The sequence below is a fragment of the Grus americana genome, chromosome 1 (genome assembly GCF_028858705.1).
Source record: "Grus americana isolate bGruAme1 chromosome 1, bGruAme1.mat, whole genome shotgun sequence".
Classification (NCBI taxonomy): Eukaryota; Metazoa; Chordata; class Aves; order Gruiformes; family Gruidae; genus Grus; species Grus americana.
In genome coordinates, this window is record NC_072852.1 from 47,114,627 (window position 1) to 47,139,530 (window position 24,904).

General features: G+C 37.3%; 1 protein-coding gene across 5 annotated transcripts in view; it reads right to left on the minus strand.

Moving 5' to 3' along the window:
• Positions 1-6,395: 6,395 nt before the first annotated feature.
• Positions 6,396-24,904, minus strand: part of SLC6A15 (solute carrier family 6 member 15) — a 40,279-nt gene continuing 21,770 nt past the window's right edge. For all 5 annotated transcript variants that reach the window (XM_054813067.1, XM_054813068.1, XM_054813070.1 and 2 more), the window contains 9 exons: positions 24,550-24,676; positions 21,739-21,920; positions 20,069-20,179; positions 16,230-16,471; positions 15,934-16,126; positions 14,775-14,967; positions 11,890-12,049; positions 9,181-9,343; positions 6,396-7,721 (listed from right to left, as the gene is read on the minus strand). In XM_054813067.1, the coding sequence (XP_054669042.1) occupies positions 7,350-7,721; positions 9,181-9,343; positions 11,890-12,049; positions 14,775-14,967; positions 15,934-16,126; positions 16,230-16,471; positions 20,069-20,179; positions 21,739-21,920; positions 24,550-24,676 (1,743 nt within the window). In that variant the 3' untranslated portion in view covers positions 6,396-7,349. The remainder of the gene's footprint in view (positions 7,722-9,180; positions 9,344-11,889; positions 12,050-14,774; positions 14,968-15,933; positions 16,127-16,229; positions 16,472-20,068; positions 20,180-21,738; positions 21,921-24,549; positions 24,677-24,904) is intronic.

A 24,904-nucleotide genomic window follows, 5' to 3' on the forward strand; every position in this document is an offset into this window, starting at 1 on the left:
GGCTGGGTATCTGGTTTCCATTCCAGGGACCAGGCAGTAAAATGCATATCATTTAGGTGCTTTGAGTTTTTGGCTAATTTCAAGTCTGTGAGTAATGGCTGGGGCTATTCATATCCTTGACGCTAGGCAAATGCTCAGGAGATTTACTACAATGTTAAATCACAGTAACACAGTGGTCTTCGACTCAGAGCTTTTAGTCACAAATTCTCATTTTTCTTCACCTCATATCCTCATACATTGAGTTTTTTCTGCTTTTAAGTAATTATTTTTCTCCTTAAACCTTAAATTCATGTCACAATTTACCTGTTATTTTACCTTGATAGTTTTGTCTTCAAATCAGACAGCTAAAATAAAATAATTTTGGAAGGTTACATTTCTTCAACATCTTTCTCCAGACCATCTCAAAATGCTTTATGAAAAATAACCAAGCTTTTCAGTATGTCAAAGGCACTTGAGTACTTAAAGGGAAGTTGATTCTGACACAGCCCAAGTCTTTCTTCCCAGCCCAGCATTCTCCTGTCCTGATCCATTCCTCCTCTCTCCCTCTCCTCCTATGCTAACAAAACTTCAACCACCTTTAATTCATACCTCTCTTTAACAGCTATATCTAACTGTAGACTATTTCTTCTAAAGGCTTGATTACACCATACTTCACATAGCCATCGGAACCTATTTTCTTTCTGATGGTTTTTTTTTTTTTCCCTATACCTCTTTTATCTTTCTGGTCATCTGCTACCTATTCAATTTACACTTTGTCATTCGTTGAGTGAGTTTTATTTCCACAGTATCTTTTTCCTCCTTCCTTCTTTTAATGAGCTCCATTTCAGTTCCACCCCCTTTCACCACTCTCTTAACTCTCTTTTCTTAATTCCTTATTCTTTGGATTGCAAACCTCACTCTTCCTTTGCATGTATTTCCTTTTTGCTTAAATCAAAAATCTGAAAATCAACCAGATTTACTTTGAAGCAAATTTCTTTTTTTCTTTCCATACCATTTTTCTCTTCACTGATCAGTTCTACTTCTTTTGGTTAAGAAAGTATCTCTTATGTTTGAACATCTAGTGATGGAAAACATACTCTTCTTTTTCCACCTACTGAGTTTGGATTGGGCATGAGACATCAAGAGGATGTCTCAAAAGCAGAAAAAGATATAGGAATGAATAAAAAGGGAGAATGTCTACATCTGATTTTTCACTGAATAAATTCTTTTTATTAACCTCATAATTTAAAGACTATGGCATAGGAGCTTGGACTGCTGTTCTGTGCACTTTATTGGGAAAAAATCATCAACAAAGACATATATTGATGCTGATTGGAGACAAGAGTGTCTTAGTTAATATTTCCACTCATTTAGTACTAAGCACTGATGAATACAGTACAGGTGAAAGACACGGTGGTTCTGGCAGACTGAGTGAGCAATGTTTTATATCCTCTTTACCAAAAGGGTTAAACAGCTGTCCAAGGCACGTTTTAATAACCATACTACTTTTAAAACACTACCAGATATCACAGTAGTTGCTTTCTTCAGAAGCAAAGTTGCAGGTTTGAGTGGCTCCTCCAGCTCCTATCCCTTCTCACTGCTCCTTGCTGCTCCCCAAGCTCTCATCTACCTCATTGCAACTTTCGGCATTTAATGATGACAGTGAGAAGCATTGAAGTCTTTAATATTATTATTAGTATTAGTAGTAATATTATAGCCTGAGAGTCTCTTGTTCCACTAACTAATTTACCAACTAATTAATTTGCTAATTTCAGAAATAAGAATGGCAAGTAATAGGACATTTGAAACGACATGTTAGAAAATTACCGCTTTAAAAATATTGAATCAAGAAGCTGCTGCTTGCTCTCAAGATCCAGACGTGTACTACTTGGCACTGGGATATTGATAATGTGTTGTTGCTTTTACTAGCATTAAAAATTTGTTGCGTCTTTCTTTCCTGGGAATAAAAAGTCAAATATCCATGAAAGCAGCTGAAGGTATAGAAGATTAGTAAAGTTCTGAGTTTTAGCGAGACTATGATCATTCTGAAGAGTTCTCTACCGTGGTAGAGAATAAAAATACGGTTTAAAAACTCCTGAACATGCCATTTTACCAACACACATGAAATATGAGCACCATCCAGTGGCAAAGGCAGTAAATCACAGCTCATATTTCTGATTTCCTCCTCTTTTTCCTCAAACCACAGAATCTAACTAGGCATTTAAATGTTTATATTGAATTTCCTGCATTTGTAAAAACTGGCATAACTACATTTCTGCTAATTTCTCAAAGATGTTGTAGCAGTAGGAAGCTATTTTTGAGTACGCTACATCCCAGCTGAACAAGGAATGTTAGTCTTTCATGGTGGTCAATAGAGTTAAGTCTTTTCAGAGCATCTAAAACTCTTTTGCAAACACATCCTTCTTTTCTCTGCTACTGCTATCACAAACATAACGGATTCCTCCCTAGTATGACAAGATCACTGTTCCCTTTATGCCAGCATAAGGATTCATCAGCTAACCTGTATCTGCTTCTCCCAGAGAATAGGGTTATAATTGTTCAACTGGATTTTTGCTCGGGTTTTTTTTTTTCCTTTTTCGTTCTTACTTCTTTTTTTCTCTATTCTCTTTTTTTTTCTTCTCTACGTGATACTCTGTATGGTATCGATAAAAGTCTGATACATCAGAAAAGACTAAAAACTGGCAACAGGACTGTATAATCTGTCCCGCACTTTAAATTTGAGAACCTCTGTAGAAGGGCATGGAGGTAATAGCATGGCCTTCGTTTGTGCCATACTGATGGTGACTAATTATGTTATCTTTCTTTGGGGAAATCAGATCTCACAAAGCATATTGGTTTAAGAAACCTTAGGCCTTATACAATAAATTATATTGGAAATGTATTTTCTCTTTCCACATGGATGATCTTGTTCTTAGGCTATTTCTGATTGTGTAAGACACAAATAGGATTTTCTTTAATTTTAAGCATGACTGCCTTTTGCAATGATCTTTTTCCTTAAAAAAAAAAAAAAGCAAATTAATTGTGGTTATGACTGACATGACACACAGACATTCTGGCTTTTAAGCAGATAAATACCTGAAACCTCTCTCTTCTGCCCTCTATTCTTTTACTACTTCTTATCCATAAAGACAGCAAGTAGCAACTTGCTCCCAAAGTTGAAATAGAAAGCGGTGTGAATCCCCTTGGTTTCCCCTTGGTATGTACAACAGCTGTACATACATTTGCTTCAGCAGTTCTTTCATTCATATCCAAGGACTTGGATGTTACATTTTATAGTAATTCAATGCTTTTAAACCTCCACATCTAGCTATTTTTGCATCTTTAGGCGGGACAGACAATGCTTTCATTTTTAGCCCATCAGACTAAACCAGGTTAAAGAACTTCTGCACTTCAGGGTGTTCAGTCACGGTTAAGATCAAACTATGAATCAAATATCTAGCAGTAGACAGGACATACATTCTGGGCTTTCTCAAGCCTGAAAAATTTCATGCAACTGAGGTGAGATGTGATAATTGGAGCTATTAGGAAGAAACTGATTGAGAAGCAGTGGTTTAAATGAGTGGAAAATCTAAATACTCATTAAAAGTGTTTAAGGAGACAGGCAAAAGGGCAGAAACAAGACATATATTCCCCAGCAGAATAATCCTCAGCAGTCTGCTTCAGTACGATTAGTCCCCTTCGTGATGTTTTAAACAGAAGTAGCTACTGCACTTCAATAGTAAGCTCTTGCTCGCATTCTTTTTAACAAGTCTTGTGTAGCAGCAGACATTTGGCCATCACTTCACATTTAAAACTAGGGTCTGTGTAACTAAAAGCATGTGTCACTATAGGCAAGAAGTCTGTAACAACTGACTTCTGCACCCTGAGGACTGGGCAGAGGCGATGCATGACAACTACCCTGAGCAGTCACTGACTTTGGAAGCCTGATGTGATATGATGGCAGAAATCTGCTGCTGCTGCTCTGCCACAGCAGGAATATTTTGCACGTATTTCCTCTGTTTCTGATGCTGAACCATCACACACAGAGTAATATTGCCTGTTGACCAGTTGTGAATGCACAACCTGCTTAAATTATGCCAGCGCTCTCCCTTATGTTCTAATACATGCATTTTAGAGGACTATTATAAACTATTTTATGTGCACAACTTCTAACAAATGTTAAGATAAGCCTAGTAATTAAATATAGCTTTTTCTCAGCTAATGTTACTAGTTCAACTTTTGATGATTGGAAATAACTTCAAAAGCTCTCAGGTTAGAAATGGAAAATTATCTGAGATTATCCTTCCAAAGAGTTATTCCTAAGGAATTTTATCAAGTTACTAAGATACTTTAAGATTTGCTTAAGATTTAAGATTTTCTTTGGCATAGCTTTTCCACATTGATATGCTCAAAAATACCCTTGAAGCACACAGCTACAGTATGTGTTAGAACACTGTTGTTCCCCATGTGGAGAAGCAGAAGGTACGTACTTACCTCTTGGGCCACCAGCATTGCAAATCAGCCTTCACAATGTTTCTTCCCCCATCAAAGGGCAAGAGGTGGGCAATGAATAACAGAGCTATGTAAGAGATCTGTTTCAGTTTTTGGCCTCTGGAACAGGGTTAAACGGGAGTAATGGAGAGTAGGACGGTGAGACATCCGTATCCGGTTATGATTCTGAGACTTGCATTTACCTCAGATGAATTAATCTGGTTGTCTGATGCTGGGACAATGTAACTAGGTTCTGCCCTGTGTTATAAGAGGTAGTGAAGTCAGAATTTATACCTAACTTTTATTCCGTACCTTGAAGAGCTTTAATTCATGAAAGGCAGGTCCTGCTTAACCAACCTGATCTCCTATGACCAGGTGACCCGCCTAGTGGATGAGGGAAAGGCTGTGGATGTTTTATCTACCTGGACTTTAGTAAAGCCTTTGATACTGTCTCCCACAGCATTCTCCTAGAGAAGCTGGCAGCTCATGACTTAGACAGGTGCACTCTTTGCTGGGAAAAAAACTGGCTGGATGGCCGAGCCCAGAGAGTTGTGGTGAACGGAGTTAAATCCAGCTGGCGGCTGGTCACAAGTGGTGTTCCCCAGGGCTGAGTCTTGGGGCCAGTCTTGTTTAGTATCTTTATCAATGATCTGGACAAGGGGATCAAGTTTGCAGACAACACCAAGTTGGGTGGGAGTGCTGATCTGCTTGAGGGTAGGAAGGCTGTACAGAGGGGTCTGAACAGGCTGGATCAATGGGCCAAAGCCAACTGTATGAGGTTTCACAAGGCCAAGTGCCAGGTCCTGCACTTGGGTCACAACAACCCCATGCAACGCTACAGGCTTTGGGAAGAGTGGCTGGAAAGCTGCCTGCCGGAAAAGGACCTGGGGGTGCTGGTTGACGACCAGCTGAAAATGAGCCAGCAGTGTGCCCAGGTGGCCGAGAAGGCCAACAGCATCCTGGCTTGTGTCAGGAACAGTGTGACCAGCAGTAGGGATGCGATTGTGCCCCTTTACTTGGCTCTGGTGAGGCCGCACCTCGAATACTGTGTTCAGTTTTGGGCCCCTCACTACAAGAAGGACATTGAGGTGCTGGAGTGTGTCCAGAGAAAGGCAACAAAGCTGGTAAAGGGACAGGAGCACAAATCTTATGAGGAGTGGCTGAGGGAACTGGCCTTGTTCAGCCTAGAGGAAGCTGAGGGGAGACCTTATTGCTCTCTACAACTACCTCAAAGGAGGTCGTAGTGAGGTGCGTGTTGGTCTCTTCTCCCAAGTAACTAGCAAAAGGACAAGAGAAAATGGCCTCAAGCTGCATCAGGGGAGGTTTAGATTAGATATTAGGAAAAATTTCTTCACCGAAAGAGTGGTCAGGCATTGGAACAGGCTGCCCAGGGAAGTGATTGAGTCACCATCTCTGGAGATGTTCAAAAAAACATGTACAAGTGGCACTGCAGAACATGGTTTAGTAGACATGGTGGTGTTGGGTTGATGGTTGGACTTGATAACCTTAGAGGTCTTTTCCAACCTTAAGACTCTATGGTTCTATGTGTGAGCTTAGAGAGTATCATGCCAGTTTACAGTGCTACATCAACTACTGTATTCGTAGTAAAAGATCTTGTCCAATAGTTTAAGATGACTGATTTAGCGTGGAGTTTTGTTTGTTTTCAGGTTAGTTTAGCATCTCTATTCAGCTGGTAAATGTTATTCGTTCAAATAGTTCAGCTGAGGGAAAAGCAGGTTGTGTTACTGTCGTGGTTTAACCCCAGCCAGCAACTAAGCACGACACAGCCACTCACTCACTCCTTCCCTGGTGGAATGGGGGAGAGAATCGGAAGAATAAAAGTGAGAAAACTCAGTTTATAATAAGTTATAAGTGCACAGTTATAACAACTGTATTAGAAAATCACAGAGAAACACCCTGTCAATCTCTTTATTCATAGGTTAAAATGTAATGCCATACAGGTCTTAACAATTACTGACTGAAAAAAATTATCTGCATAAAACAGAAGCAAAACTGAAGGAGACTAATTAAAAAAGCCATCTTGCTTCAACTTTTGAAACGATTACATACAGAATAATATACATATTTACATTACAAGTATATTATATAAATATAATATATATGTAATCTTGTAACCACAATAAATATCAAGAAGGTCTTTTTTAGGCACACAGCATAGAAAAAAATGCAGAATCTGCACAATCCTTAAGATCCTTGGAGTGACTCACTCTTACATTGTTTTCACACTGAAAAAGCAAATATTTTACACAAAATATACAGCCACAGTTTATGCAGTCCCCAGTGAACAGGGAATCTTTGCTCGCCTTCCTGTAAGTCTACTCCTTGATTTTCTAATACTATTGCTCTATACAGATATTATATATGAAAATAGTTTGCAGGTTTGTTTTTTACTCAGATAATAGCCTAAGTAATTATCAGTGCTAACAAAGTAAGTACAGCATATCTACATAAGGTATATACAAGTGTTTGCACAAACACGGGTTTGGTGAACTACTTCCGAGCTCACTTTGAATACTGGAGAGGTAACCCGAAAGCAGAAAAAAAAAAGGATTTTCAGTGATATTACCTCAGAAATTTATCATTTGAGTGAGACCTGGGCTTCAGAGATAGAAAGCCTTAAATTTAGAAATTAATTAAAAAATCAAATTCTTGGCTATGGTGGCAGATGTAGGTTGCCATTGATTTTGAATGTTCCCTTCAGTGCAAATGAAAACCCAGTAAATAAATCCAAAGGGGGTTTTCTCAACCTGTACGTGCAGTCATGACATTTTAAAGACTGTCACTATGGAGCACCTGAGATCGCACCCTAGTAAATGAAATCAGTGAGAGGAGAAACGAACAGCTTTTTTTTCCTGCAGTTACAAGTCAGACTCCGGCATATCAGGCATATCTGCCATCAGGTACCCAATACCGTAACGTCCGTTTGGAGCAGTGTCCAGAGTTGGTGATCCAGTCTGTTTTCGATAAATGTTTTTGCCAAAATTTGGAGATGGCACTTCACTTGGACTCTTCCCATGAATCAGACTTGTATTATCTCCCTCCAGATTAACAGGTTCCTTTATTATCCGGCCTCTTTTGTAGGATACAGATGCCAAACTACCAGAGCTGTCATCAATAAGGTTGCAACGGCGCACCATGAAGACTATTGGGACCGGCAGTATGGCCAACACCATCAGAGATATACAGACAATCATTCCCCATGTTGGATAGCTGTGGAACACTTCCGTAGCCTGAGCAAGCCAAGAGAAAACTATTAATACATCTTCACTTAAAAAAAAGGGCAAACCTGCAGTCCTCACCAAGGCCTGCAGTTTTCAAACACATACTCATCTTTTTGTCACCTTGCACCTACAATGTGAGCACCACTACAGATCTCAAATTTGAACAGTCATGGATAGATGTAGGATTGGCATCTTTCTCCTAGTGAGTAGGACCAAAACACTGCCCCTCAGTTTCTGAGATGCTCAGAGCACTCCAGCAGAACCCAAATCAAGATCTTCACGTTAGGCTTTCTGCTACATTTGTCCGTAGTTGTTCCCTGATCCTTTAAAGGATGTTCAGAATAGACGAGTGTGCAGTGGTATCTGTAACTCTGCCTGGAAAGTAAGTCCTTGTTCTGTAGGCTAATACCTGGTCTAGACAGGGACTGTGTCAGATCACCCCGTGGAATTGTTCAACTTTGTACAAACTTCATGTAAACTATAACATTTACTGTGGCAGTGACTGCACCCCACACCTCTACTGCATCCATGAATCACTGGCCAACAGACTCTGTTTGCCTAGTAGCTCAATTAACATTTAATTTTATACACGGAAAGGAACGGGATGTTTGGTATTCTAAGGTATTTATCTTTCTAATTTTTAAGGGCAAGAATCAAACATAACAAGAGCTTTTTTCTGAGAATCCTGAGAAAGTAGTCGTGGTTGTCTAGAGGCAGGTGTCTACCTATAGCAAATCCAATATCTCTTGTATTTACACTTTACCTGCCTTTGCTGTTAATTTTTTTCCACTGGCTAATTTGGACAACTGTCCATTCAGAGGGGTCCCTGAGATTCATTTCTCTGACCTTTTACTTTCCTTGTATTTTGTATGACAAGCCTGTAGAAATAGTTGAGGGCTAGCAGAACTCTCAGGAGTTACCTTGACTGAATCTCTTTTTGGAGCCAGCACGCAGCACTGACTCTGCTGTTCAGAGAGACAAGTTTTTTTTACAAATCAAACATTCTTATCAGAGACAGGTTTTAATGCCTGTTACCTACAATGTGATATGTGTTCCCAAAGGGGAAAATTTATGACATGGCTAATCTCAGTATTTAATTCCACATAAAAAATTGAAGTGACACCTGAAATGATTTATTCAGTGTCATCACCCAACTATTTTCTGCAGTAAAATAAAATTTAATGTAAGTGAACAACCTCTGCCACTCTTAAGAATTTCTTTAACATCAGCAAGCCAGAAGTCACAAAAAGCATGAAGGTTCGTGTCAAGCCATTATATTTTCAAGCAGAACTACTCTAAAATTAAAAAATGTTTGGGTTTACATTAATGTTACTTGAGATAAAAACAACCATGTCATTATTTATACTGATTTTGAATTTCTAATTGCAATTTTTTTTGTATTTTCATGTACTTCTGAAATACTTCAGTATGATCATTACAATGGTGAAGGCATCTGTTATATACATACCGTATCTTCAATCCAAGCATTGTAGCCAGGAGGACTCAATCCCATTTGGACAATGCTAGCTACCAGCAAACATAACAATACTAAAGGTGAAACATACTTCCACATGTAGTAATAATACTGGCTTGGAGAAAAACCAAGCATATCCTTCAGATCCTCCATAAATCTGTGAAGGGAATAAAAGGTCATTATTACTGCATACACTGAGATTTCAAGTACTGTAATTGACACAGAGCACCTAATTTGAGGGAACACATACACTGAAAAAATGCACGTATAGAAATGGCTGCAGTTTAGATTATGTGATGGGCTGAAAAATAGAGCTTGTATTACTAGCTCAGAATAGGTGAACAGACGGAATCACTCCACAGTGCAGTGACTTAGTAAACTGCATGCTGGACCGTGCTGGAAAGATACTTAAACTCACCTTTCTTTTATAAGATTTTTACATCTTCTTCTATTGTCTACTGGATTGTTTACTGAGGCATGTGTCTTTACTTTTGAAGACATATAAAACCAGCACATCTTACAGATTCTGCAAAATTAATTTCAAACCCACATGTGTGCTGCAGTGTAAAAATTAAACTTTATGTATAACCTATGGTTTGCATCATAGAAGTTGCTGAAGTTTTAAATCTGCCTCCTTGTGCCTCAAAATTGCAAGTTATGATATGAACAAAACTCCTATTTTTGCATTCTCGACAGAGGAGTATGTGGTTCAAGAGCCAGTAGAACAAGAGAGAATATTTTTAGAGTTAATTCTTTTGGAGTGTGCACAAGCACTGATTCTGTTTTAACTCCCTTGTGGTCTCACTCCCTTTTGAAATGTGTGTCTCAAAAAGGCTCTTATAGCAATAAGTATGTTTTCAAAGCAGTTACATATGTGAAGTGTCATAAAAACTCTCAAAAATTTTTTTGAACTGTACAGTTTGGGGTATTCTATCCTTTGTTTACATTGCAGTGAAACACATTGTTGAAAAGAAGCTTAATTTACAAACCGTTTGTGCCCTCTATAGACAGCCTTTTTTTTCTGGGATCTCCAGTTCTTCATCCAGTTAAACATAAATCTATTATTTTCACTTTAAAGTCTTTCGTCATCTCCATCTTATTTATCCTCTTTTAAAAACTACCAAGCTCCTTTAGCACTGAGTCCAGCATAGCAGGTTTTCCTTCTTAACTAGAGGGATTCACATATTGTCTTTTTTCTGTCCTTTGGCTGTGATCCCTTTGGATGTTGGGGTTTGTTTTTTTTTCCTATCTGATCAAAGACAATGTGCCTAATAAGACATACGCTTGGATCTTCGTCTATGAGTATGACCTCGTGGTGCTATCACAGCCAATCACAACCTGAGGTTGTTGATTCTGGCAATTTTTGCAAACAAGAATCCTAGGTTCCTGGAGAAGGATACTCTGGAGAAGTACACATCAGAAGAATTAATAGGAATACTCCAGAGGGAGGTTCAGGTGGCCATTATGAATGAAAAATTTGGCTGTTAACTTTCACTATATCCTGTCAGAACCCCTTCTGAAAACATGGATCTGCTGCGCTCTGATTCAGAAGCAAAGTATTAGCGTATTTTAGCTGTTCCTAAACACCAACTTCCTCACAGGTAACTTGCTGACTTTTGGCATGTCTACCTCCCTTCACAGTGGAACTCCACCTGATTGAACATTACCAACCTGATACCCAGGTCATCTGTTTTATCTTTTATTTGCATGTGTAAAAGCATCTACATGGTGTTTTCATGTCTATGTGATCAATTATAGGATTATACATGTGGTCCAAGTAGGAATTCTTCCTTAATGAGTAAGTAGACCAGGCACTACTTGCGTAAACCAGAAACAATGTCTGGAAACCATAAAATTAAATTTTCTTATTATAGTTTTATTTCATTATGGCAAGGGACTGGCTGATTACTCTGACTGAACAAGTGAAAAGCCAAATGAAAAACCACCCATTCTATGTCACCCTTTGTACATGCAAAGGAATCACAGATGTTTAAATACTTCAACATACTAGTATAGCATACTCTGTTTTATCTGTGGATGGCGTGAGTTATTTTGGACAACTTCTACTCCTTAAAACACATTCTGGTGATTTCTGTCATAAGACATAAAAAAATCAGAGGGACTTGGTCCCTCTTCAGCTACCAATGATAGAAGGGCATATAACTTCATTGTCAACCATGCTGCTTCCAACTAAGTTTCGACCCTATTCTTTACTATCATTTCTTCTATTTCCTCTCTCCCAAATGCAAAGAACAATTAAGTGCTACAACACCCCAAATTAAATCTAGCTCCTAAACTGGAACTTTCTTATTCTTACTGTCATTAGAGTTTGCTTTCATCGTCTCTCAGGCTGCCTGGAATACTGCAGATGTTGTTAGAATACTCATCCTCATTTGCTACTTAGACCATGGTTATAACTTCTTGAAATCTTTCTCTTGCTGTCTTATTTCTATATAATTTCCTCATACCTGCATATCCAGCCTCCTTTCTAACTCTCTAATTTTGCCTCTCTTTGGATCTGTTGCAATTGCTCTTTGGGTTTCACTATACTGTCTTGATGCAGTATATCTTGCTCCAAAACTGTAGCAGACTAGATTCATGCCCAGATTGACCCACTTTCTACTTGTATTTATGTGTACATCCCAAAAATTACTGTAATGAATACTGTTGATATGGACAGGGAAATACATTTCCTTTACTTACTTGTCTATTCCATAAATTCTGGTGACTGCAATATTCTCCAAAATGACCACAATAAGCAGGGGCAGTGTAGCTGAGTAGTCATCAAACATTGTCACAAAATAATTTCCAGAGCGCTGCACAAAGATCAGGCCAATAAAAAATGCTACCAAGCAGCAGATCACTGGAATAAAGGGCAGAAATGTGAGCTGTAATCATAACAAAGTTCCATAGACAAAAAGGAAATAAAGAGAGTTTGAAACAGCAAAGATATACTTCAACATATTATTTCATATAACCAAAGTCCGTAACTTTTTTTTTTTTTTGGGGGGGGGGGGGGGTGGGAGGTGGTGTCTCAATTTTAAGAACATTAGGAATCCTACCTATTCCCTACATAAAAGAAAAGTTATGAAATTAGAAGTAATTACTGGAATTGCCATATTACAGTGGTCCTGATTAATCAAGTGACTACTTCTCATTAAACATTTAATTTAACGTGAATGCAAGGCTAAAATAAACTGAACTGGTGAGCTAAACATCATACATCATGTTATTTGGTCACTAGATTGCTTTTGAGAATTTAGAAGTGAAAGAGACCAAAATTTCAGACTACAATTCTAAAAAATCCCAGGGCTTTCCCTAGATAATTCACAGCATGAACTTCCATTAGGATCTATTGAAATGTATCTGTGCACTAAGTAACAACATTTCTGCCCTTTCGTTTGTTTAGGGACAACCTGAAATGTATTTCTTGAATACTTAATCCTGCATAATGAATCTCAATTATTTTTCTTCCTACTAAATTCATCAATAGGACTGAATGTTTAAGTAGCCATAAAATAAGTCAAATTTCAATAAACTGTGAAATCAATTATAGGTTGAAGAGCAGTAAAACTGATTCTCCCACTTGAAGTGCCCTTCCCCGCCCCCGCTGAGAACTTAGGCTGAGGATACGCCTAAGCAGTCTAAAATTAGATGAAATTAATTTAAGCCAAAGTATAAAATATCCTTACAGAATATACCCATTGCATAAATCACAGATAATCAATAGTATTGATTAAAGTAGTGAAAGGAAGACAATGACGCTTTTTAAAATACTGTGGTATAAGGTATCACTTTTTTAAATCTGTTGTAACTATGTTTATAATGACTTTCAGAGAACAGAAATTCAGAATTAAAGAGATCATTACCAATTGATGTCAACTCCTAACACAAGGTAACCAAACCAAAGAACACAGATAAAATCTCCTCATACTGAGTTTTGCTACTGACCCTGAGAATAAGAATTAGGCCACCAGAACCACGTGTATGTGAATTTAGAAATCCTTGTTATTCTTATTTCTCCCGTTGTGTCTTACCATTACACCCCAAAAATGCACATCTTTAGCTGTAAACTAAGGCTCTGCTAGATACGGTCATCATAACTTGGCACATACACACACAGAATCTGATTTGGAAATACTTGAACACAAAATAACTTTAAGCACATGAGTTGATTTCCCTGAACTCGGGAGAGACTGAACTGGAACCATAGTGCAGAAAGTTGCAAATGTGCTCACACTTCTGCAAAAATAGATTTGTGGTTTTTAAGCACACACTCTAGTGCAGGCATGATCCTTGTTAAATCCCACCAACACTGCATGAAGTACAACCCAAGCATTTCAATTTTATAAGGTAATTATAAAAACACCACATCAAGTTGTAATCCTTTGAGTACAACTGAGTTTAGCAAAAATCATGCATGCATACCACTCAAAAAATTACCAGAGAAAAGCAGTTCTTGAATATTCCTTTATCTTAATAGGTTTTTTTGTCAAACACAATAACAAGGAATTACTGTAAAATGCTCCATTACTCCAGAGTAATGACTGTATATACTGAGGAAAACCAGCTAATATCTAAATGTCTCACCGGTTATTCAGTAAGAATTTAAGAGCTGCATAAAAAAAATAAAACAAAAAAAAAGAAGTGCTTAATAGGTTAGGACTTCTGAAAAATCAGTTTATTTATCTTTATGAAGAATTTTATTCTTACATCTAGCAAAGCAAAAAAAATACAAGTTTTCTGATAAATATTACTTATTACCTAAGTAAGGTAAGGAGAGCAGTCAGGAAAAAGCAGTGCTCTGCTGCATCAGGGGTTAACTCTTATAAAATATATTATTATTTCCTTCATAGAGTTAGAAAATAAACTGCTTTAATGTTATCTATCCCTGTGATAGGTATTGAAACAAAATCCAAATTTGTGCATAGCACATCAAGTCCCTTGCAGCTGTCCTGAAGATTTTCAGAAACCTAACTTTCACATTTTATGCTGATGTTCTCTCTCAAAAAGAGAAATTCTGTAAGATCATCAGAGCTACATGAACAGGCTACACCTCAAATAACTTTGGTCATTTAAATAAAAAAAAGAAAAAAGCAAAAAGCTAGACATCTTGTTTAAGACCCTTTCCACATTCAACTGGGAAAAATATGTTCCTCTAGAAAGTAACTGTACTGATTTTTAATATACTAGACATTTTATCATAAATTCAGATTTCATTTGGCCTACTTAGGAATAATTTATAGTAATTTCCAATGTATTTTCGTTCTTTCCTTTTCCTTTGTTTCCTTGATCTTTGACACAGGCTGGAATAGAAAGGATGCTGGAAGAGCTCAGAAGGACTGACCACACAAAAACTTGTAACAGAAATTCTTCATTCAAATTTAAGTTCTAAGATGTTCCTGCTCTTGCAGCATTCAGGAGAAGGTTTTACTTGCAGACATTAATGTGCCTGTGCATGGAAGTACACTCTAGAATACAGTGATTTACTGCTCTGTAAAATGTCAGCACTGAAAACAGGACTTCATACTCTCAAAAAAATTTTTAGCTTACTACTCTACTGAGAAAAGAAAGTTTGTGCAACTCACCAGTAAGAATTTCTTTCCTGACTTTGAAGGTATCAACAATGGGTGTGATGATGCCTTCAATGGTTCCAAACATACTTCCAAGTCCCAAATTTACCAACATGAGGAAGAACATGACTGACCAGAATGGAGAAGCAGGAAAGTGGGTCATTGCCTCTGTAAAGGCTATAAAAGCTAAACCAGTTCCTTGAACCGCCTGTCAGTGAGAAAAAAATCCACATTATACGCACGGACAGTATTTTTCTTCTAGTGTGACAGTGTGACTTCGAGTTCATGCAACGTCATTGATTAAATCTTGAAGTTACAGCAGGAAGCTGCTATCTAATATGTGATTCTTCCAAACCTGTAAACTTAATTAATATTATTTACCGAAATATTGGATTTGGCTGAGAATCTGTAAGTTGACTGATATTAACAACACACTTCTTTCTCTCTTTCATTGATAATTCTGCATGGGAGCAATTATACAGGACTGCTACAAAATACACTCTAGTCTCTCCAGTAAGTATATAAAGGACTTCATTTCAATACCTATTTATTTCAAATTTAAAGGGCAGGAACAGTATAGAAACTTTTAATGTCTAAATCATCAATTTGACATTTTAGCTTCAGATACGGGAGCAACTACGTAGAGGTCAGTGTTTAAAACTGGAAGTCCCTCTGAAAAAGCTAGAAAAATATCTCTTCTTTTACAGATCTGGCTTACTGTAAAGATTTCAAAACAGGATGATATTCATTAAGCAATTATATAACAACTTTTTTACTTTCTAGTGAAGTAGTATTTCATAATTGTATCTTAACATTAGAAGACATCAGTTTCAGATGTTGAATAGGAACACTTCTGCTTAGTCTTTGGAAAAATCCTCACACTCAACTCTGCTAAAAACCAGAACTTTAAAACCTCCTCAGTAGAGTGATATAATGATCAGAATATATTACAAATCAGTGAAGACTATATTAAGACATTGTACCCAAAAGTCCTAAGGTGAGCTGGAACGCAACCCTGCACAGAACCAAGTTTTCATATGGATCTCTATAGGTGCACTGCTCCTAAGTACGCTGTACTGATACGCTGTGTAAGTATACGTCACAGTGTATTTCAGGCTAAGAAATACCCATCCGTTCATAATCTCTGCCTTTAAGACTTACTTATTGCTCTCACCTTGTTAAGTTCATCTTCAATTTGACAAGATTTCAGACCAAGAGAATCAAACTCTTCTTCTTTAACTTTCTGAATAATGTCATAAACTAAATTGTAATCTTCTGCTGTAATGCTTGAGAAATTGATATGATGTGGGATCATATCCTGGCTCAGATTGCCTATTTTCAGAAGTTTTAAAATCTTCTCCGAATTTCTGTAAAACACAATAAAACAGAGAAATCAAACTTGATGATCTGTGTTAATTCATAAATGAAATATACCATAAAAATAATAAAAAAAGAAATGGATATTCATACTGGATAACACATTTTTCATTTATGATATTGGCTTTGAAGCCCAGAACTGCAAACACCACCAAAGTTGCCAGCACAGAAGTGAAAAAATTGATGAAGGACACCAGAACAGCATCAAAATGGCAGTTGTTGTCTCTCTTGTTGTAGCTTGAAAAGGCAATGACTCCACCAAATCCAAGCCCTAAGGCAAAGAACACCTGAGTAGCAGCTTCTCTCCAGACCTTGGGCTCCAGCATTATTTCAAGCTGTTTGAAATTAGATATAATATATGTCAGCTATAAAATGCATTTCTATTATATGAAAAGACAACAGAAAAAAAAAACAGGAAGACAACCTACATCACAAAATGCTAATACTCCACTACAACTGCATTTTCATTACAATACAATGAAAGCTGAATGTGACAGCTAAAGTTGAGAGAACTTATCACCCAGAATTTATATTGATTTTATATAATATAATCCTTAAAGAGAAACAGAGTATGTTCTGAACAATGAGACACTACTGGAGCTATATGACTATCAAACTAGCAGCTAGTTAAACTGTGAAATAAGAGAGAATATCTGTTGGGGTTTTTTTTCTACAGTTCTTTACTGTCTTTTTTTTACTGTACATGTATTATCAGTTGTCACATTTAAGATTTATTTTGGGATGATCAAGCCTCTTATAAATGCATTAAGTATGTTGAAAGTTGTTTTGTTGTTACTTTCAAAAAAAAAAAGTGACTACGAGATACACATGCTTATATGGAATTCTATTACATGCAAATACATAAAGCAAAATGCAACATATGAAATAAATGCCAGCCACCACAACCTGTACAGTCCACAAGTCAAATCTCCCTTAAGCTAGGTGCCTCAAACTTACCCTAATTTAAATGGGTCATGTATTCAAGGCACGACTAAGCCTTTTATCAAAAAAGTGAACTATATTAATCTTTCAGATGACCACACTTCAAGAAATATCTTTGTTAAAGTTATCATCTATCTCAGATCCTTCTAGATACTGAATCATAAATTTAAACACTAGATTTTCTCAAGTTGATTTAGGGCCTCCATTCATTTTACAGTGAAAGACCTTACTTCTGTGAATGTGCTGGGGTTTTTTGCTGGGTTTTTTCTTAAATCCTAGGCTTATCGAAAAAAGTAAAACTAAAAAGCATCAGAATGATGCCACAATCAGAAAACTGACTGTCTTACTAAGAGGGAGAAAAAAAAAAAAAGTCTTCTACTGTTATGATAACATTTTCAAAAATTTTCCAGTTTCCCATAAAGGTATAATATTACAGATAAGTAGCAGATACCTTCTTTACATATCGCTAAAATACAACATATTTGAAAAAAAGGTGCTGATGAAAATAAACTTGTTCCTAACTTATAATTTTTGTTTAAAATTACAATGCACAAGTAGCTATCGCACGTAGTTCAATCTGCCTGTATCACACAGTCATGCCCACTAGAGGGAGCTCAGGAATAGGCTTAATTTTACCAAATCTGTAAATGGTTTAAGCATCAAAATATGTCTCGCTTTCCGCAATATATCATATGCTATCATCAAAGGTAGTACGTTCTCAGATACACATTGCCTAGCATTTCAAAATAAACTTGCAATTGATTTGCTCTTTGAGCTGGTTTGGGCTGGGATAGGGTTAATTTTCTTCCTAGTAGCTAGTACAGGGCTGTAAGGTATTTTCTGTGACATTTTGGGGGCTCTGGATTTAAGCTTCATACAGTCCTACAGTTTCACTGTAGTAGTTGACTTCAGTGGGCTTTTCATATACCTTTCGTTAGGTTTTTCATTAAGGTTATTATTTAGAATTTCTGCTTTGTTCATCAACAAAGCCAAAGAAAGAAATTCCCCCCTTCTTCATCAGCCCTGTGCTCTCACACCTGCACCGATGTGTGCCAGTCCTCTACTGTACTGGCACAACTCTTCTGTGTTGTGATCATTGGTGGCCAAAACGTGGTCATTTGCTGAACTAATCGAAAAGATGTTTCTCCCTCCCCTCTCTTGTCTGTCTACCTGGATTATTTTCAAACGAGATCAGCTTAGCAATTCTTTTTAAAGTCTGCCTGCCCAAATAAACTGTTAGCACAGTGGAGCAAATGGAAACAACAGGTAGGCAGGTCTGAATTCCTTCAGGTAGTTTCATGCAAACCTACAGTCCAAATTAGTGCTGAAGTACAGAAACAATCAGAGATTACAATGAAAATACCTTTGAAGGTTTATATTCGCATATACTGTACGTGACACATAGGCCTCCTAACCTCAAATTTAAGCCTCAACTTAAGTTTCGAGATACAGAACTGGAAACCAGCAGAAGAAATTAAAACCCATTTTTCTATTAAGATTGTTCATCTGAATACTTGAAACAACTGTATGATTAAATTATAATGTAACTATAAAGTAAGCATCAGCTGTGACTTATTTTAGGTCTAACTCATGAAAGATGAAATAGTGAAGAGCTAAGAGGTGTTGGTATTCAAGGGGAGTTTCGGCGTTCACTTTCCCTCAGGATCTAGTGGTACTTCTCTAGTTAAAGAAAGGATTCATACTGTGGCTGAGAAACCAAATTGTAACTTCAACAGGTCTGTATTCCGTATCTACTATAGACTTCCTCTTCATCAATAAGCACTGCATTTCTCTGTTCCTCAGATTCCCCAAATTTGCCTGAGGGACCTGCAACTTCCCGCAGAACCACGACTCAAGTGGTGGCAGCGAGCGAAGTGGAGCACGACTGCGTATCACAATGGAAAACATAACAATGTGATAGCTAACAAAGGTCATTTTTATAGGATGACAGTTCTCCGCAGACTCAAAAACACCTGGAATCAAAACAACTGACACCACCTCTGTCATCCGGCATTAGCCGCTATGTGCATTGATTTTAATGATCTCATTATTTAGTTTTCATTTTTGAAACATCAGTCCTGTTCTGTTGAACTGTATTATGAAATGCACTTGTTGGAAAGTCCATTTTGTAATAGAGTAATACACATGAATCCCAACATTATGCATTCCTGAGCAAGTATGGCTCTGACTACTCAAACATGCTGTTCCTGTAGTATAGATACAGTTAAAAGCATTCGAGATGGGTGTGAGTAGAATTTAGATCTTCAGGCTAAACAATGATTCATAACATCCCTTCTCACCTCCAGTTATAAAATCTAAGGTTCTGTAATACACATTCCCAGAAAAAATGTTGACAGTAAAAAATGTATGCTTAGATCTGCTGCTATTCTGGCACGACAACCATACGGAACATGGTAAGGAAAGGTGAGTGGTGCGTACTTACACTATTTTTACAAGATGAGCAGAGCATTAAAGACAGGTCTCCTGTACTTTTGGGGTACTATGCAAACAGCACTAATTTTTTTCTAAGAAGGGACAAATTTGTCCACTTTCAAAAGGGACAAATTAATTAGGTAAATCTATGACATCATTCAAGGTAAGGTATTTCACTGTGACATCCCAGAATTAGGCATTTCAACGCTAGAGAATGGCAAGATTCAAGATTCTCTTCTCTTTTCAGTATTTGGAGCTTTCTAAACATCCTAAATCCTGGAAATGGCACTTCCAGTTGCTTAGCTTTGTAAAGGCATCTAACTCTGAACTTGTCACCTAAGGGAGGTAATGCTACACACACCCTTGGAGCACTTGCAGCCTTTGGACCTTAGGGCTTGATATTCTTGCCACTGAGGTCAACAACAATTTTGCAATTTAACCAAACAGAAAAATGGTCAAATGTTCTATGAAGACAGTAAGCTTAAATGAGAGCATTCATAAATGGTCAAATTGCCACTGAAACTTTAATACACTACGAACAGAAATTAAGCACATACCTTAGGTGTGAACATGTGACGAATTCCATCCACTGACCCATTAAGGAGCAGTCCTCTGATCAGAAAGCATAAAAGTACCACATAAGGAAAAAGGGAACTAAAATACATGATCTGAAAAACATTGAAAAGAAATTTAGCATGACATCCATGGACTTCATTTTCAATAGCTTCATTTGTTACTCAGTATATACCTGAATTGGTAATCATACACTCTAAGAAATATGCAGAATACTTCCCATTCCCCTTGTCTCTGCAGAAGAAAGAAAAATCACATGACTGTATAATAAATTTTGTACTGTATTAAAACAATACGGTTGCCATTGTGTTGACTAATGATAACAAACTGCTGAGCTTCCAGGGAAATTCAGTATGAAATCCATGAGACAATGATGAGAAGGACAGAAGTAGCCTGTTTTAGAAATGCTTCACTTTACAAATGGACGTTGATTCAAGTACACAGTATAGTAAAGACATGCAGCATGACCACAAAATCATTCTGTCTTCAGAAGGAACGAAAATAAGTCAGTGGAAAGTAAATATCCAATGGATTCAAACCACTAAGTAATTCTTACTGACAAAACAGAAGAAAAGCTGGGGATATTCTCTGATCTACAGAAATTATTTTAGATCTAGTAGGTTTGAGTCATAAAAACTAGAAAGCAATATTGGACTGACTACTGGACAAACAAAACGCCACAGAGTCGGCAGAATCCTGAAGCACAATGCTGCACAGCTTTCCACGCTGAAGCAGCATGCTTTTGCTACTGCATTTGTGAAGCCCAACACTTCTGTACCACTTAAACAATTGTATACCAGAATACCTTTCAGACACACTGATTGACTTATTTATCTAATACAAAGAGTAAATAAAAAAATAGTAGAATCTTTCATTCTCCATCCTGAATGAAAACAAATCCACTCTGTGCTTTTAGTAAAATTATTCTCTTGCTAAACTTGCTAGTTGTTTCTTTAACTAAAATACACCAAGGAGGTCACAGGAATTTCCACCTCAGTGCCAAACTTTTTAATAGCAAAGCATTTTGCTGTTAGAACAGATTATTTTTCATCTGAAAGTGCCATTGAGATCAACAGAACTAGCAAATCGTTCAGTAGCCAATCTGGCTGGCTGAGCGGAAAGGAAAGAAGACAAGGTGACGTACTCAGATGCAAAGGGATGATTAGTCACAGGTCACAAGAAACAATCCAGAATCCTGAAAAGCAGCTCTGTTAATGACAGAAGCATGGATACCAATGACAGTAACAACAAAACACAAAATGCCAAGGACCTCAGTGCATTGCAATCATACTGTGAGTATACATGGTAACTTAATCCTTTAGACATTAAAAACACACAGACTTATGCCACATTAACAATTCAATAACGCTGAGGTACAGTTACTTGCAACAGTTATGTTGATGAAGACAGAAATGCTGCTTCTTCAGATCTCAATTCCCACTAAATTACTACAATTCCCACTTAAATTACTACAATTTTAATGCTTAGCTACTAACATTCCTCTACTTGAGATTATACAAATACTGGGGTGAGTCACAGCTTCTAACCTGCTCCTACAGATTTCATGAGACAGTAAACAGAGGGTGTGGTGAACAAAAATGTCATGAAAAGTTTCAAAGTAAAACACTGTCATTTAGGTAAACAGTATACTCACTTTGCCTGAAGACTGAATGCCTTTGATCATGGCTAGGCATACCATGACCCAGGCAGCCAGCAAGCAGATAGTCATCTTCCAATTTAAACCCCCACTCTCTGACAGAGAGCTGGAAATATTCAGCGCTTCTCTGTACCAGTAATAAGTGGTTGCAGAACTTTTTTCACACTCTGGCTCCACAACTGTCAAGAGATGTTAGCAAATAAACAAGGGGCTCAGGACAGAAGTATTTTCCCAACATTTTATAACAACATTCTATCAAATCTCGAAATCTGCAATTGTGCCATCATCACTTACTGAGAAACTAAACTCACAAAGAGTCTTAAGTCATTCTCTAAAAGAAAAAGTGACTGCTATTGGTCAAAGGTTCTTGGCATATCTTTTTATAACACACTTTTGGGATAACGTATTCCTCTGCATATGGTCAATCCAAGTCCTAAGCAGAACTCAGTCTTCATTTAAGCACTAAATAGTAGGCAGGCCTAGATGCAGACACACATTCCATTTATCACACATTCATCACATGTAAGATCAGTTCCACAAGGCCAAATGCAAGGTCCTGCACATGAGTCAGGGCAATCCCAAGCACAGCTACAGGCTGGGCAGAGAATGGATCGAAAGCAGCCCTGAGAAGGACTCGAGAAGGACATGAGCCAGCAGTGTGCGCTTGCAGCCCAGAAAGCCAACCATATCCTGGGCTGCATCAAAAGAAGTGTGACCAGCAGGTCGAGGGAGGTGATCCTGCCCCTCTACTCTGCTCTTGTGAGACCCCACCTGGAGTACTGCGTCCAGCTCTGGGGGCCCCAGTACAGGAGAGACATGGAGCTGTCGGAGCAAGTCCAGAGGAGGGCCACAAAGCTGATCAGAGGGCTGGAGCCCCTCTCCTATGAGGACAGGCTGAGAGAGTTGGGGTTGTTCAGCCTGGAGAAGAGAAGGCTCCAGGGAGATCTAATTGTGGCCTTCCAGTACCTGAAGGGGCCTACAGGAAAGCTGGTGAGGGACTGTTTATCAGGGAGTGTAGTGACAGGACAAGGGGTAAGGACTTTAAGCTGAAGGAGGGTCGATTTAGATTAGATGTTAGAAAGAAATTCTTCACTGTGAGGGTGGTGAGGCACTGGAACAGGTTGCCCAGAGAGGTTGTGGATGCCCCCTCCCTCGAAGTGTTCAAGGCCAGGTTGGATGGGGCTTTGGGCAACCTGGTCTAGCGGAGGGTGTCCCTGCCCATGGCAGGGGGGTTGGAACTAGATGATCTTTAAGGTCCCTTCCAACCCAAACCATTCTATCATTCTATGATTAGATTATCTACATATGACACTGTGACTTATATATCATGAAAAATATCTCTCTGAAATTGAACATTGAATTATATTAATTTTGAAAATACATAGCAAACAAGTTCTCAATTGTGTCTGCTTTGATATGACACTCAAATCAACAGGCACTTCATTACTATTATAAATGATAAAATAACATAATGATACTAAAGTGATGAGAAAAGGAAAAAAATGCTCCTAAACAGCTATGTTAAATGAAAGTTGCTATGGGTATTCCTAAAGCGATTTTTTTATTATAGTGTAATTCTGCTTTACTCATGTTACTAAAGAGTTTAAGAAACTGTGCCTATCTAGAAATATAACACATATAAATAAATAAATTCTTCAAAGAAAATATTTACGTACCTTTTTTATACATTATTTGTATCTGACAATCAATCATATCTCTACGCTAGGTCCCGAGTCAAGGTTAATTAATGAAAAGGAAAAAAAATACCAATTTTAAGAATCCTAACATGGGTGTCAGATCTTCACTGAAATAAACTTCTAAAAATGATAGGATGTTACCAAATATAATACTTTTCGGTGTTTAAGCTTAGTTCAGATGACCTCTGCTTAAGTTAGGCAGGATAAAAGTACGTAAACAGACAAACACTGTGGCTCGATTAATGGACAACAGCTTGTGAAATACAGTCAATTTGACTGTATGCCAACATTCACATATACTGATTATTTCAAACGACTAAAGCAAGCAACTCTGGCAAAGACACTATAAAAATGTACAACTTTTCAAATGTCTCTGGTTATTTTCTTTATTAAGGGGTAAAAAAAGCCACAAAAGGTAATTAAAAAAAAATTAAGATGTGAAATAAAAAGAAAAAAATTCACATTTCAAGAGCAAGAATAATGCAAAGTATGTAACTATTACGAGATAACCAAAACCAAGGGATAAGGAACTTGTAATGCTGTTGTATAATGTCCATTTGAGACCACTTCATTATAGCAACAAACCAATAACCAATTATCTACTTTCTATTGGTTACAAAGCAAACAATGCTTTTAGCACATGCATTTCATTGATGTTTACAATTTTCCATTTTCTGCTTTGTTAGTAGTGTAACACTTCTTGCTTTGTTGTCAGGAAGTATCCTACTAATTGAAATGTAGAAATATCCTTCTTCCACCTCTGTTTGTCACCAAGAAAGCATAAAAAGCATTATCAAAATCAGAAAAAAAGTAATCAGAATTTTTTTTTGTTTCTAGAACACACTAAATAGTACTCTCCTAATTTAATTGCTCTTTAAAATACTGTTGACAGTGATGTTGCTTTCCAAATACAGTATATTTATCTTAGGTTTCTTCGTTGTATTTTTTCCAAGTATTACAACGTGACATCTTACCAAGATGCAAAACCAGCTTTGCATACAACACTTTTTCCCACAAATACCTCTTTGAATTGTATTTTTTCTCCTTTTTGTTTGAAAATCTCAAAATTCATTATTTTATATCATTTTTAATAACATTAACATAGACTTACAGGTATGAGATGTATTTTTAACTAAAGGACACTGGTCCCATGGTAATGGATGCTGAAAAGACTGGGAAAAGTAAAACAGACTCCATCCAATAATAACATTGTAGTACAGGGCCACAAAGAAACATACCTATAAAAAAAGAGACATATCAAAAAAGTTACATTTGTTAACTACATAGAAGAAAAATCCCTACTGTATATTTCTGCACATCAGCCACTGAACCTAATTTTAACTAAAATAAGTCAGAATAAGAACTGAATGGCTTGGCCCATTAAAGTACCTGACATTTTCTAAATTTTCACTTCTCTGTGTATTTATTGTCTAACACCTATATTTTCACATGCTTTTTTTCTCCAG